At 53.9% G+C, this 14,549-nt stretch overlaps 7 protein-coding genes across 11 annotated transcripts; 4 read left to right on the forward strand and 3 right to left on the reverse strand.

Annotated features, from left to right (window-relative positions):
- Positions 1-584: 584 nt before the first annotated feature.
- KVP18_002812 (uncharacterized protein) lies at positions 585-1,766 on the forward strand (the record flags this gene model as incomplete). Its single annotated transcript, XM_067954023.1, has 1 exon — positions 585-1,766. One exon carries the CDS (start codon positions 585-587, stop codon positions 1,764-1,766), a length of 1,182 nt encoding a protein of 393 aa, XP_067812622.1.
- A 12-nt stretch (positions 1,767-1,778) lies between these two features.
- On the reverse strand, positions 1,779-4,343 carry KVP18_002799 (uncharacterized protein; the record flags this gene model as incomplete). Of its 3 annotated transcripts, XM_067953999.1 has the most annotated exons (3): positions 1,779-3,057; positions 3,086-4,298; positions 4,328-4,343. In XM_067953999.1, 3 exons carry the CDS (start codon positions 4,341-4,343, stop codon positions 1,779-1,781), a joined length of 2,508 nt encoding a protein of 835 aa, XP_067812602.1. The 3 variants fall into 3 exon arrangements, with proteins under 3 accessions (XP_067812602.1, XP_067812600.1, XP_067812601.1); XM_067953997.1 differs by lacking the exons at positions 3,086-4,298; positions 4,328-4,343 and having other exon boundaries at positions 1,779-2,951; XM_067953998.1 differs by lacking the exons at positions 1,779-3,057; positions 4,328-4,343 and having other exon boundaries at positions 3,082-4,137.
- Positions 4,344-4,564: 221 nt separating this feature from the next.
- KVP18_002809 (uncharacterized protein) lies at positions 4,565-6,523 on the forward strand (the record flags this gene model as incomplete). The annotated part of the gene is made up of 1 exon (XM_067954018.1): positions 4,565-6,523. One exon carries the CDS (start codon positions 4,565-4,567, stop codon positions 6,521-6,523), a length of 1,959 nt encoding a protein of 652 aa, XP_067812617.1.
- A 16-nt stretch (positions 6,524-6,539) lies between these two features.
- KVP18_002810 (uncharacterized protein) lies at positions 6,540-8,981 on the reverse strand (the record flags this gene model as incomplete). 2 transcript variants are annotated; one of them, XM_067954019.1, is made up of 1 exon in its annotated part: positions 6,540-8,981. In XM_067954019.1, the coding sequence occupies one exon, from the start codon at positions 8,979-8,981 to the stop codon at positions 6,540-6,542; it is 2,442 nt and encodes an 813-aa protein (XP_067812618.1). The 2 variants fall into 2 exon arrangements, with proteins under 2 accessions (XP_067812618.1, XP_067812619.1); XM_067954020.1 differs by having other exon boundaries at positions 6,540-8,879.
- Positions 8,982-11,243: 2,262 nt separating this feature from the next.
- KVP18_002798 (uncharacterized protein) lies at positions 11,244-11,609 on the forward strand (the record flags this gene model as incomplete). The annotated part of the gene is made up of 1 exon (XM_067953996.1): positions 11,244-11,609. One exon carries the CDS (start codon positions 11,244-11,246, stop codon positions 11,607-11,609), a length of 366 nt encoding a protein of 121 aa, XP_067812599.1.
- Positions 11,610-12,226: 617 nt separating this feature from the next.
- Positions 12,227-13,282, reverse strand: KVP18_002806 (uncharacterized protein; the record flags this gene model as incomplete). 2 transcript variants are annotated; one of them, XM_067954015.1, is made up of 1 exon in its annotated part: positions 12,227-13,282. In XM_067954015.1, one exon carries the CDS (start codon positions 13,280-13,282, stop codon positions 12,227-12,229), a length of 1,056 nt encoding a protein of 351 aa, XP_067812614.1. The 2 variants fall into 2 exon arrangements, with proteins under 2 accessions (XP_067812614.1, XP_067812613.1); XM_067954014.1 differs by having other exon boundaries at positions 12,227-13,150.
- Positions 13,283-13,297: 15 nt separating this feature from the next.
- KVP18_002790 (uncharacterized protein) lies at positions 13,298-14,533 on the forward strand (the record flags this gene model as incomplete). Its single annotated transcript, XM_067953981.1, has 1 exon — positions 13,298-14,533. The coding sequence occupies one exon, from the start codon at positions 13,298-13,300 to the stop codon at positions 14,531-14,533; it is 1,236 nt and encodes a 411-aa protein (XP_067812585.1).
- Between the last annotated feature and the right edge of the window lie 16 nt (positions 14,534-14,549).

A 14,549-nucleotide genomic window follows, 5' to 3' on the forward strand; every position in this document is an offset into this window, starting at 1 on the left:
CATCACGACTCGTGACCTTAATTGTCATGGCCGGCAGATTTTATTTGCATGCACGCAGGCACATGTACAGACACGGGTACTTTCATAGACGCTGGTACCTTCACATACACGCGTCCCGTCCTTTGTTGAATACGGCGTTCATGAAGGACCGTTGCTATTGTTGTCAGCTACAACTGTCAGCAAATAAGGACGCAAACATAACCAAATTGGCCGTGGAAGCCACAGAGATCTTGGACACATCGGCGGCACATTTCACTGAACGTTCGATGTGGACGACCACCAGAGAGTGGCTCTTAACGCTGTCGTCTGGCGTGAACCGCATCTGTTTTGAAGCTGACTTCTGGTTCTTGTTCCTCTTTCTCCAAAATCGGGCTTGCTGGCTGTCACGCGCATTGCACATCGAGATTCGGCGTTATTGATGGGCCGCCTATACTGTTCGCATGCACAAAAAAATTCCACGCCGCGTCGGAGGACTATTCCAGCTTCAGTGACGAAACTGCTTCTTGTTCCGTGTTTCTGGGTTGTGTATCTAAAGTGTGGTGCATCCCACAACATTCTGATGACGGTAAAATAGCAATTATCCGATGTCTGAGGTTACGCTCTTTATGAACTGCCGCGTCCTGGAGGACGAGACAGTGCGGCGGGGTGAACTGTGGATGCGTGGCCCAAGCATCATCGACCCCAGCACTGTGAATAGGAAAGCGGATAGGATCATCGACTGCCGGAATGGCATCGTGGCTCCCGGATTCATTGACATACAACTAAACGGCGCGTTTGGGGTGGATTTCCTGATGCACGAGGACCGAGCCGCTGGCCTCGCCCACGTCAGAAAGGAGCTCCCTTCAACAGGAGTGACCGCCTTCTGCCCTACTCTAATTACCTGCCCAGCTAAAATTTTCGCGGAGGCCTCCATTCACTATCCTAAATTGGCTGGGAATGGTGAGAGTGGCGCTACGGTGCTTGGAACTCACCTCGAGGGTCCATTCATATCTCCTGAGAAAAAGGGTGCTCACCCCATTGAGTGCATAAAGAACTTCGATGAGGGGTTCAAGACGGTCACCGACCACTACGGAGAAGATTTATCTAACGTGTCGATTGTTACCCTCGCAGTCGAGAAAGAGGGTTCTCCTGAAATCGTGGAGGAGCTTGTGTCCCGCGGTGTTAAGGTGTCGCTCGGACATTCCGTGGCCTCCTTGAGTGACGCTCAGAAGGCAGTGGCTGCCGGAGCAAACTGCGTAACACATCTGTTCAATGCTATGCCTGCCTTCCATCACCGAGACCCCTCCCTCCCAGGCCTTCTGGTCGACCGTGAAAAGGATCGCGTTCACTTCGGAATCATTGCTGATGGGCTACACACCCACCCATGTGCTCTTCAGATTGCGTATCGCATGCACAGCGAGGGGTTGTGTTTGATTACTGACGCAATTGGACCAATGGGACTTCCCGCGGGCAATTACAAACTGGGCACGGTGGATTGCGTCGTGGACGGCGAGCCTCTACGTGCCTACGTTAAAGGCACCGACACCCTCTGCGGTGCAGTCTGTCCCATGGACGAGTGCGTGCGATACTTCTACAAGCAGGTGGAGTGCTCGTTGGCTTACGTCCTAAGCGCAGCATCGTTGCACCCGGCTCGGTGCCTAGGAATCCAGGACCGTAAGGGTCATTTAGGCGTTGGCGCCGATGCCGACATCGTTGTTCTGGACGATTCCTTGCAAGTACTCAAGACATTTGTGGCTGGCGAAGTAGCCTACGAGCGAAACATGTAACAATTCTCTGTCTTAGATTTGCACTCGTAGCTGAGTATTTTCCTCCTCTAGTTGGTGGATCCTGGTCACCATTGACAGTTCTTCCTTCCGCCATATGTCCTGAGCGGCGTTAGTGCTGTTTTCTGCTTCAACGAGTTGTCGAGAAAGGGTGTCACATGAAGAAGTCAACTCGGCCAACTTTACCTGTTGGTCAGCTACAGTTAGCTGTTCTTTTGAGAGGTTAGCCTTCAGAGTGTCCGTTAGGGTTTTCATTGAGGCCAGGTGACTGTCGCGAGCGGCGAGCTCTACTGTTGCCACGCCGACAGCTTCTGATACAGCGGTCTTTAGCTCTTCAGACCACTTTGACGACTTCGACTGTATGAAGGGGGCCACCTGAGTCTTGAGTTTTGGCAGCATGTCCTCCTTTGGGAGGCTGTCTGGGGCCATTTCCAGCGCTTTCAACGTAACGGCGATATCTTCAATCAGTTCGGGCGTCGGGTGTTTTTGGTGTTTGGTCATCTTCTCTACGATGAGCCGCCAGAACACCTGTCTCGCACTCAGATAGGCTACCTCTTTTTCGGCTCGCCCCAATCGCCGCACCACAGCCTGGAACTGTTTTGATTCGTCCCGACGGCAGGCGTCGATGAGGTTGCGAGACATCTCTGCCACTGCCTTCGTCCGTTCTTCATGGATTTTGTTTTCCTCTGATAGACTGACTACCTGCCACTGGACCTGTGCCAGCGCTGTCTTCAAAGTTAGCCTTTGTGATGCCTGCGCTGCTGCGAGGTCCCTGTTGAAGGAGGTTTCCAGCTGGGTGTACTTCGTCTCGTAGGAGCACTCGCGCGTTGCAATTGTGTGTAGCGTGTGTCGGAGGCTTTTGCAGTTGGAGGCTACGAGGCCCAAATGACCTCGAGTTCGTTGGTGCAGGCGGAAGAAGTTCCAAAGGCGTTCCTTCAGTGTCTCTTTGGCTCCCTCAGATCCCTCAACCATCTGCAAAGCCTCCAAGTCCACCATAACATCGGTTTCCATGTCTATCGTCTGCTCCAGCTCACAGCGCATCTCCGCCTCTTCTTCAGAATCCACGCCCTTGAGCCAGATTGATTGCTCCTTCACACGGTTCTTAAGGAAGACGGTTGCCTTCTCCAGTCGAGCGATGCGGGATGTCATGTGCGCGTTCTCTTCGCTCAGGTCGTCTATCTTCGACATGGCCTCCAGGTCTACAGTCGACGACGCCGTCAGCTGCGCGTCTTTCAGTCTGTTCCGTGCGGCAACCACCGCTGACTGTTGGCCAAGGATGACGGAAAGAAGGGACCTGTGTAAAAGGCACCTCACAGGCTCACAGTTCTCGGGAAGTTGCCCCCACCTTCAGCTTGGTACATGCATCGTCTATATCAGCGCTGAGGTCGACCAGAGTCCTGTCGTCTTCTGAGAGCACGCGCAATTTGGCTGCGACTTCAATCAAAGACGCCAGCAGCTGACTTCGCTTCTCGGTATCTTCCAATACTGTGTGGCCGCTGCTCAAATCCTGTAGTGCTTTCGCCTGATCCCGTTGACACTCCTTCAGAAATGTCTCGCGGTAGCGCACGCTATCACGCACCATAGAGTCTAGGTCAGCTTCCCCAGACATGCACGCCTCCATAGCCGCCTCTAGGTGCCTCTCCATACGTTTTAGTCGGGTGTCCCAGAGGGTCTGCATATCGCTGAGCGACTCGTGAAGCCGCTCTTTCTCGTTTTCCAGCTTGAATGCCAGCTGAGCCGTGACCTGCTCGACCTGAAGGGCATTCTGCGAAGCTTGCTCCAACGTATTCATGCGGCACTTGACCTCCATGTTGGCGTGCTGCTTCTCAAGGAAGTCGATACGCGACCGCAGGCGCGCCCTCTCAAGCCGCAAGAAATCTTCTGCGTTGGAAAGGCGCCCATCAGAATTTATATCGAGACTGAATTGCTCCGGGGCTTCTTCATTCTCCGGCACATCAGGCAGCGTCTGGACGTGCGGAGGTGGAGGCGAAGGAACAGGCTCAGTTGCTGGCTTGTCGTCGCTGAGAGGGGTGGGCGGCCGCTGTAGCAATGTGCTGAGGGAGTCAAGCGAATGGGCAACTCGGGTGACCAGCGAGCCCCGATTGCCCAGACACTCTCGAGGCTTGTCTGACGTCAGCCACCTCACGACTTTCCGGTCACAAGGATCAGTGAAAACCGTCCGTGACAACGACCGGCAAACGACATCCTGGGAGTCAGCCTTACGCCACATATCCAGCCCGTACAGGGTGGCTAGGGCCTGTATGACACCTTTGTAGTGTCCCTGACGCAATGAATTCGGGTTGACCAGATCTGTTGGAATGTGAACACGAGTGAGGAAGGCTGATACGACCGTCCAGTTATAATCGTGAAGCATGTCCCCAGGCTGCTTTTTCAGATTGAGGGGTCGGTGCCCCAGAACTTTGCTAGCCAGATCTCCCACAACGATTCCGTCGCAGAAGGTATCTACGCCTTGTATTGGCACGCCCGTGAGACGCGAAGCCCATTCAAAAAGGTCGGTTCGCGTCACGAAGGCCGCTGATGGTTCAGAAGCACTTACGACTTACTGTTCTCGGCGCTCATGATTTAATTGTGTGCGACGTGCACACAGAAACTTTGATGATGGGAGTTGACATAGGGTGACTCCACGGATGATGCCGTGCAGGTTACTAAGGCTGACTCACAGAAACTATCCCCAAATCATATGCACCACACCGATGCTTCGTTACCATAACGTCGCGGTTTCTTAGGGCTGGAGTAAGCCTGACCAATGAGTTGATATTCAAAGAATTAAGCGCCCTGCAATGACTGACGGCAGGAAAACCATCACACCTGTACGCCTGTGGTTGTCCCTTGGGAGGTCATTGAAATCTCGGACGTGCAAGTCGTTATCGATTTTTGCCCTGTGCCTTTCCCTCGCTGCAGTTCCTGCGATCATATTGTGGTCTGGCCTCAGCGTTGAGGTGTTGGTGGAGTCAGCAGTCAGTCGCCTTCGTCCGGCGGTAGTGGCTCGGATAGCGAGCGGCGACGCGAAGCTCGATGTGGTTGACGAGCATCAGGAGTTCTTCCGACACCTTGACCTCACGGCCGTAGACGAAGCGAGGGGAGTAACAGAGGCGTACCTTCTGAAGGAGAGCGCCTTGATGACAATTGATCCCTTGCACCTGCATGGCCGAGTTGGGCTGGATGAGTCAGGCTCCCCGGCATGGACACCAGAACCGCTAAGATTCCGGATGTCTCAATCCGAACTGGAGAGCTCATATCGTGGGTACGCCTTCAACTCCCGTAGGAGCCGGGCCTTAGCACTAGACCGGCCAGTGCCTGATTTCAACTCTCGCGAATGTAGGAGTGTAAAGTACGACACCAGCCGAATGCCAAGAGCCACAGTGATTTTCGTGTTCCACAATGAAGACTTGTCTGCCTTGTTAAGATCCGTACACTCAGTGCTTAACAGGACACCTGCAGAGTTGCTTGCCGAGATCATCCTTGTCGACGACAACTCTAATCCTACGTCGCACCCGTGGTTGTTCTCGGAGCTCGATCGCAATCTAAAGTTCTTGCCGAAAACCCGGGTCCGACGACTGAAGGAGCGGAATGGTCTAATGATGGCTCGCATCCGAGGCGCTGAATGGGCCCGTGGAGACACATTGGTTTTCCTTGACTCGCATATTGAGTGTGGCCCTAGGTGGCTCGAACCCTTGGTACAGCGTACGTTCGAGTCTCCCAAGACCATCGTTGTGCCTATGATACACACAATCGACCACGAGTACATGGACTTTCAGTCCGGACATCTGACAGTTCTCTCGTTCTCGTGGTCACTGGGCCAAACGCACCCCTACAGGATAGAGCCGGCGGCAGAGCCTATGCCATCGCCCGTTATGGCTGGAGGATTATTCGCTGCGAACTACCATTGGTTTATCGATGTGCTGGACGGCTACGACCGCGAGATGCGCCTTTATGGCGGGGAGGAGATGGAAATCGGGTTCAAGACATGGATGTGTGGAGGAGCTCTTGAAGCGCTTCCCTGCTCCAGGGTCGGCCATATTTTCAGATCTCCCAAGTACTGGAAGGGGCAGGTTTACAAAGTCCCAGGTGATGAAATTCACAGGAACAAGCTGAGAACGGCGTTGGTATGGATGGACGACCACGCCCGACTTGCTGAACTGTGCATTTCGAAGCTACCGCAACGCAATCCTCTTGGTGATCTTACCCATGCGAAGCAGGTCCGACAGCAATGCGGATCCAAAAATTTCCAGTGGTATCTCGACAACGTAGTTCCAGATATGTTCGTTCCGAAGATATCTAATTGGTCCAACACCGGTGCCCTCAAAAACGCCGCCTTCAACATCTGCATTGATTCCTTCAATGGAAATTTGACCTCGGAATCTCATTGCGGCGCATACTCCTGCCACCACTCCAATGGGACCCAAGCTTGGGCTCTCGACGACAGGGGCAACTTGCTTGAGGCCGCGACTCTCAACATGTGTATCCAGCTGACGGCTGATGGTCTCCGAAGAACTAACAAGTGCACTGGGATCACGCCAACCGTGTACCCTGGCTGGACCCGTGAAAAGGCCCGCACGAAGACCTTGATGAGACACGACAACTTGGAAACCGTGGAGGTAACGGAGAGTCTTTTCGTTTTCGATGGGAAGTGTTTGGAGGTTGAAAGGAAACCCGACGGCAACCTCTCAGCGCATTCGGTGAAGGCCGGTCTCTGTGATGAGGCTAATCCAGCGCAGTGGTGGTACTTCTACAGTTAGTGTGCATGGCCGCTTATTAATATTTCACATTGCCAGAAACAATATGGCCAAGAGCAGTAACATAAAACGGATCATTCTCCGTAACAGAGGGATCAAGTAGCGTGCACGTCAGAGCAGCTGAGGTGAAAATCTCGAGAGCTCGGCCTTCGATCCAAGCAATGTCGGGCTTCTGCAAACAAACTCCTTCGAGAATCATCCGTCCCGTCATCTTCCCCTGCTCGGATGCTATTCTCACAACAGCCTCACGGTACTTGAAAAAATGCTGGCCCGCACTCGAAAGCAGATGCACAACGGTCAGCTTGGATATTGGCAGCCCAACCAGATCCATTGCCGGCAGCGATCCATGGCGATACTGCTCTAGGCCGGGCATCGACAGCTGGAAGCCTTGGGTTTGCTGTAGAACGACTCCCGCGGCAGGAATCAGTCGTCGGAGGCGCAGATATCTAGAAGGGGGCTCTAGCGCCATCCCCCGGCCCATAACAAGACACGCACCAGGCTGGATGCTTTCGTAGTCTGCTAGAGATAGAGCACAGCTGATGACGAACAGCACCGACTCCAGGCCGCCAGGCGAGTCCCTCCAACTCGCCTCTTCTGATAGGTCACGCCAGTCAACCACCAACAAGTCTGCACGTGACCGGACTGTCGACGGGTCAAATCTCTCGTCTTCTTGACTCGCCCACTCCTCCAACTGACGCTGAGTAACTCGAGCTTGCTTGGTCTGATAGTAGAATTGGCTGCAATGGACCACTACAGCGCAGACGTTTGGCAGCATCCCTGCAACTGATGACCGCAGAGGGGACGTGAGCGAAAGCTGAGACCAGCGTTTGGGCCTTGCCCGAATAATACGGTAGTGGTTGGGATGGAGGGAGACTGGTGCGTTGGAGTGGGCAGGAAAGCGTGTAACTAGCAGTAGACTCCCTATCGGTATTGGACTCGACAATCGGATTAAGCTCTTGCCATCGGATATGCCTTCATGCGTCACCAACGCCACGCAGGGGGTGGAGAGTTCCCTTCCAGCCAACGATGCCCCAAGCGCCTTCACGTTGCTGACGATTCTCTGTAAAATGAAGGCGGCACTGGGAAGAGGATACGATCCATCTCGGCAGTGGCGCCGCAAGGCCAATGCGTGCCACACACATGTCTGCACCCGCCAGTGCTCAGTCAGGTCTCGTGGGTCGGCGAGCGAACCGACAAGGACGTTCATGACGGGGAGTGCCGCCTCTGCGTTCCAGAATAGCGTCTCCGCAGGCTGAAGAAACGAGGGCAACACGGCCAAGCCGGAGCCCATCACCAAAATATCCAGTGTCCGCCGACACCTCAACGTCACAAAGGGTTTGCATGGGCCCAAAGCGATGCGAAGCAAGTTCAAAACCTCCTCACTGGGGACCGTTCGGAGATGTCTACCTGCTGAAGAAGGCTTCGGCGACATGATCCACTCCTCCTCCAGGCCCCATAATGTGTCCAGAAAACGAGAGCTGCTTGGTTTGATGTTCTCGGTGTTTTCAACAGGGGTTAGCATGTTAGGAACGTCGTGTTCGACGTCATCGACGGGCCCCGTTTCAATTGACACCGCTTCCTGGAAAAGTGCTGAGACGCGATTCTTGGCTTCAGACGAGACCTCAACCTTGGATCGAGAACCTGCTAAGCAGAACCCCTGCATTGCATCTGTCTGGTGTTCGACGTCATCGACGGGCCCCGTTTCAATTGACACCGCTTCCTGGAAAAGTGCTGAGACGCGATTCTTGGCTTCAGACGAGACCTCAACCTTGGATCGAGAACCTGCCAAGCAGAACCCCTGCATTGCAGGTACAGCCGGCGTGGACATCTCTGACGGAGCCAGGTCGGTGCCCGCCACTGCTGTCCGGCGTCCGAGAACGTCGGTGATGAGCACTGGGGAGCGCATTCCGAGGTCGAGTGGCACATCCCGGAGAGTCTGAACAGGTGGAACGGGCTCCCCCAGTTTGAGTGGTATTCCTCTCAGCACTAACGGCAGGAGATCACTGTTCATCAATTCGATGATTCGATTCTTTCTAATCATCAATCGTAATGTGAGGCGGAAGCAACTCTGATACAGGGCCGGGTCCGCTTTTCCCGATGGTACACTAAAGACAACGACAGACGAAGCGTAGAGCAGGACGTCCACTTGGCCGTCTCTGCCCGTGAGTCTAGTTGGTGCAACTTCGTGGAGTACCAGGACGCGAAACTTGTCTATCGCCACTACGCTGGCCTTACGTGCGTCCTCTCGGTTGATTGCAGCGAGAACGAATTGGCCATGTTCTGCTTCATCCACCTCCTCATAGAAAATCTCGACGAGCACTTCGGGGGGGTTTGCGAGCTGGACCTGTTGTACCGGCATGCGGAGGCTGCACGGGTGGTGGATGAAATGATAGTAGCAGGAGAGGTGGTGGAGGCGCGCGATTGGAGTTTTGTGAGGGGTAAAATTGTAAGCAGTGTACATTACTTGACGTCATAGAATTTTTGCCTTCAGTCAACGAAATCGCGAGTCCAGCACGATACGAGGTGCATACTGGGGGAAATAGCCGTCGCTGGCCGCTGATGCCTTCGAGGAGCTTGGCATATAGGGGTGACCTGATGCCTTTGATGAGCTTGGCATGCAGGGGTGACCTGATGCCTTTGATGAGCTTGGCATGCAGGGGTGACCCGATGCCTTTGATGAGCTTGGCATGCAGGGGTGACTCGAGGTGTAACCTAACGCTTTTGAGAAGCTTTGCATGCGGGGCTGACCTGACGGCTGGCCGAAGCCTGAGGATTTGGCTCTTGCTGAAGTGCAATACCCCATGGCTTGATGAGACAGATTCATCGGGGCTCGTGCTTCCCTGTACATTGGTCTGGAGGGTCTAACTGACCTTGCAGGAGCAAAAGATAGTGGCGAAGGAGTGGCTTGGGGATGCATCCCCAGAGGTGCGCGAGCAGCCACAGGTGGGTCCAGAATATGTCTCGTCTGAGGCCTCAACAAAGGACCGCCCCTATCGAGCATCAAGCGCCGACCAGTGCCGCTTGCATCCAGACCTATGCGGGGCCCTAGAAGACGTGAACTCGTCACGTTGGACTCGAGGACACGCCTAGTAGACTGGCCACATGGCTGGCGAACCGGAGGTGTCTCTGAGGCACGAAGAGTCACATTCCGGGGAGTGAAGCGCGAGTTTTGTGGTCTGGGGACGGTCTGCAGAAGCACATTAGGCGGGTACGTCGCTTGCTGGACGCCACCAGTGCGGACTATGCCGCTGCGGAAGCCGAGGTCTGGCGGGGGCTGTAGTCTTGCAGGCAACGTAGTCGCGTAGCCGTCACTGTTAAATCTTGTGATGGACGATGCATAGGCAGGACCTCTAAGTGCGCTAGGAAACTGGCTGGATCGCACGACAGAAGGACTCAACCGCACCAGGCTGGGGTGATGAGCGATTGGAGGCCACTTCACCTCCGCCGCCTGCGAATGTCTCCATTCCGGATTCATTCCGCTCGCAGGTCGCCGGAGGTCGTGTTGGGAGTGGTGCCAGGCAGGTAGTACTCGGGCACTCCTGCAGGGGATGGAACCCGTTTGAGAGCGTTGCACCAAAGGCACTCCCATTGGAATTCGATCGTCCTGCCTTGGAGAACCCATTTGAAGCGTAATGTTAGGCCGCAGCGCAGGGGATCTCAAAGGGTCAATGCTTGGACTGCCAAGGACGACGAAATTTGAAGGAACCTTGGTTGTGCGTGGACGCGGAGCATCCACCTCCGAATACTTCTGGCCCATGGCTACCCGCTGGAAATCGTCAGCGCGGAGTGCCAGTGGCGAGGCTGGCAACACCACCCGCGGCCAATCCCCAGCAGGCGTTACTCCACGAGGTGTAGCGATCTTCAACCCTCCGGACTCTGATGAAATTGAAACCGAAGAGCACCGTCTCTCCGGAAATGTTATTGATTGCAGGGACGGTACATCGAGGTCGTCTACAGAAGTGATACTTGCTCGGGGACTCGCAGAGTCATAAAGCTCGTCCCACGCAGGCTCCCTGCTGAACATGGCATCGAGCGGGGTGTCGGGTTCTGAGACGGGGGACAGACGGGGAATCTCGGGATCCCCTGCAGGCATTGGTGACTCATATTTCGAGTCATCTGTACCAACGCTATCATCTGACAAGAATGCTTCTTTGCAGAAGATTTCGCATGAAGATATTGCGTTCTCCCCGACGTCTTCACTGCTCAGCGTCTCCCAATCCATAGTTAGCTCCGACGTTCGCAACGGGTTCCCTGCAATGAAGGCCTGTGACTGTGCCATGTCAAACAATCACACTAATTACCACTGACTCGCCCCTCTATGGAACACTGTCTCACTCATTGCAACTGTCTATCACGGCGCTGTCTCCGGCGCTCTTTCCTTTGCTCCTGTGTGTGTTTCACAGACTGACTCTGCTCGTAGGCGTCCACTGAGCTCTTGATCACCTCCCGGCGCACTTGGTGGTCGTAGTCTGACACTACCGGGACGTCTGAGCGCCACATTACGTGGTTGTAGAGGCAAACCTCCCGTTCAAAGTGCACCGCCGTCGCTGGCCGTTTCCATGTGCGAGAAGGCAAGTAATACGCAGGCGTGTGAGGCTGCAGGTAAATGGTGCAGCCATCGTCCGTCCGAGGACACTGTCCAACCAAAAGATATCGACCTGATCCACGTGCACTCATACTTAATCTGATCGTTGCATGTCACAGCACGACAAAATCTACAATAATGGCATACGTAAGCTACTCCAGATGGATGGATGCCGCTGTCATGGGCATCTTCCTGTGCTTCCTTTCGGGCCTCACACTTCATCTGATGGGCGAGTTCTGGAGTGTTTGTCAACAGCCACACCTTGAGAAGTTCAAACTGGGCTTCATAGCTAAGAAGTGCTTTCCCTTCAAGCGGAGTTTCGACTTCAACCTAACGCACATTCTGCTGATGGCCATCGTTATTTGCCTGCTGTCGCTGCGGCCTGGCTTTGAGCTGCAGAAAGAGGAAGAGGAGAAACAAAAGGCAACGGAGAAGAGATCAAAGAAGAAGAGAAGGGATAAATCCGACGAGAAGGTCGACCAGGTGGACCAGGCGGATGAGTAGGAGACAAAGACGCAGGTTCAAGCCCACAGCGTCAGTATATGCAGATATCTCGTGTATTTCTGTTTACTTGGAGATAATCACTCATCGGAGGTAACCAGCCATCGAGCGTTGGCACAGTTCTAGGCTTCCATCAAAATTTCACCCTTCACAAGAAAACTTCACCGATTTTCGGGTCGAAAAAATATTGCGAATGATCTTAAAAAAGATACGGGAACGTCAGACTCTCTCCACCAGAAAACCTGCTTCGTAATCAGACTCTCTCCCAGACAGTTCATAATCCGACTCCTCCCAACGGTCCCTGCACACTCCACTTGATGAGTCAACTTGTGAGGTGGTTCACGCGGAACCTCGACTTCGGGTGAACGCAGGTGGTTGTCCTCTCGATTGGCGTGATCTGCAGGCTTTGGGATGACATTTGGTTCGGACCGGAAGTTGGCTGGAACCCTGTTCAATTAACGATGAAGTGTTTTGGTGAATTAATGATGAAGTGTTTTGGTGAATTAACGATGAAGTGTTTTGGTGAATTAACGATGAACTGTTTTGGCGAATTACAGAAGCAGGTAGACTACCTTCTTCATGGCACCAATAAAATCAAGTTTCTCACACCGACTTGATTTTCACGACACCGAAAAAAAACTCCGCACCAGCGGTTCAATGATTTTCCTGGTTGCATGCATTGCCGTATGACGTGTGACTCTGAGACCCTCATGATTGAGGACGTCTGTCATCGTGGAGGTAAGACTTGAGGAAAAGTGGTCGCTCAGTTCATTTACCACCGTAGAGTCAGTCGAGAAGAGGCCGATTTCACGGAAATTCTTTCCATGCCCTAGAACCACCATCACCAGCGCTCCGTGCGCTGCCAAATGATTTGCCCATACGCTGCCGCTCCCGGTTTCCATGAGCGATTTCAATTTGGTGGGGAAGGAGGAGTACACAACCACCACACTACCGTATGTAAAGGTCTTCATGTCCATAGTGAGAAGCCGGTCTAAGGGAACCATGCTGTACAGCGAGTCGTCGTCCTTGATAGATTTGAGCTCCTTGTGGATGGAGTCACTTTCGGGGTAGTCATCGTACATGTGACTTAACCAGTAGAAGGCCTTCGAATCGATTTCGGACCACCTCGAGCCTTTCAGATCCTGTTTAAACCCTTTAGTGTCACTGACAATCGCACCACTCAAGAGCAAAGCAGTGTAATACGACAGAGTGCAGTGCGACGCGTACCACATTGTTAGCACAAGGCTGGAGCATGACCCAGCGGCGGTCGAGATCAAGCGTACGCCGGGAAATTGAATGGCAGAGTCCTCATCCACCGTAGTCAAAGTGGTCATCTGGACAAGAAGCTGCTTTGTGTCAGCGTGGTGGTCGACGATACCGACCACCTTGTCTGAAATGCTTTCCCATCCACGGGTGGCGTCGTTGTGGTCAACGAGGACTGCCTGTTCCACTGCGTCCATGTTCAGTTCGTCAATGAAGACAAGAGTTTCCAGCTGAACTCGGCACTTCTGCAGCCAGTATGTCTGCTGATGTCGCATGTCCATATCATCTCGAGAGCAACCGATCACTGCGGTCCAAGGCGTCTTCGTCGCTTGAGTGAGCAGCCGAGAGAGACCTACGGCGCTGGCACAGCTGTCAAGGTCTGCGGAGGAGTTACCAACGACCACATTCATCATTTTACGAATTGTCAGATGTACAGCGATGCCCAGCTCGAGGAATGGAACAACTGGAAGGTGAACACCTCGCTCTTGTACGATTTCGTTCTCCGATACACACCTGAGACGCCTTCAATATCCTGCGCCTTTGCTAAGGGTCTCCGACAGGTGGATGGAACCTTCGTCGGCCAGAAAGTGCTGACAGCGACGTCCTTTGAGCCCGTAGAGAAAGAAAAAAATTACCTTCTCGTGAGCGAAGTCTACCTCCCCCGTCACATGCCGGTGACAGCTGACAAGGACCGCACTTTTAAACACCTGAGTGCTGACTTGCAAGGGTTCACCGTGGATGATGTACCCCCAAAGGTAACTGAGCTGCAGCGGATCGCGCATCCTTGGGGAGAAGTCAACAGCGTGCGTATCTCACCACACAAGTCCTCCCTCGCGGCGTGCTCCGCGCCAGACGGAAAAGTCCGCGTATTTGATCTGCCGGTTCTACGAACGGACTGCACCGACTCAGCGGAGTTCGTGGAACTGGCGGCCCACACAGAGGAGGTCTGGAGCCTGGACTGGAACAAGGATGTTGAGTCTCGGTTGCTCAGTTGTGGCAAGGACTTTCGAGTGTGCCTTTGGGACGTGGAGTCTCCGTCGACCCCTGTCGCGGCGTTGGCACAGTTCTCCGAGTGGCCGAATGAGGCAGTGTGGACAACCGCTTCGCAAGTAGTAGTGGGCGACGAGGCTGGCGCCTTGTCGCTGTTTGATCTCCGCCGTTCCACGGGAGCAGCAGCCGTTTTCCGGCCCGAGATAGGGGCTTTGAACTGTGTGGCCAGCCACCCTACGAGACCTCACCTGGTTGCAGCTGGAGGATCCAAACATCTGGTGATCTGGGATGTGCGTAAGCAAGACTATCCAGTTCATAGCCTTTGGGGCCATGACCTCACCAGTCAACTGATGAGGGTTCAGTTTCACCCTACACATGAACAGTATTTGGTATCGGCCAACACAGATGGTCAAGTTACAATGTGGGATCTTTCTGCTATTGGCAAGGAGCAGTTGCCTGATGACGAGTTGGATGGCCCTTCGGAGCTAATGTTTACCCATAGTGGACATCTATCGTCGGTGTACGACCTCTGTTGGAATCCGGAGCCAGCGTTTGACATGATGCTATTGACTACGAGCGCCGACTCGTCAGTGCAGGCGTGGCAGGTACCGGCCACTACTTTCGGGGAGGAGAGTGATCTGGAGATTGAAGACTCAAATTTCGCTGTTGAATGAACGAATCTGCGAGAAA

The sequence above is a fragment of a genome, assembly GCF_019968955.1.
Source record: "MAG: Porospora cf. gigantea A chromosome Unknown PgA_NODE_144_length_33755_cov_331.254, whole genome shotgun sequence".
NCBI lineage: Eukaryota > Apicomplexa > Conoidasida > Eugregarinorida > Porosporidae > Porospora > Porospora cf. gigantea A.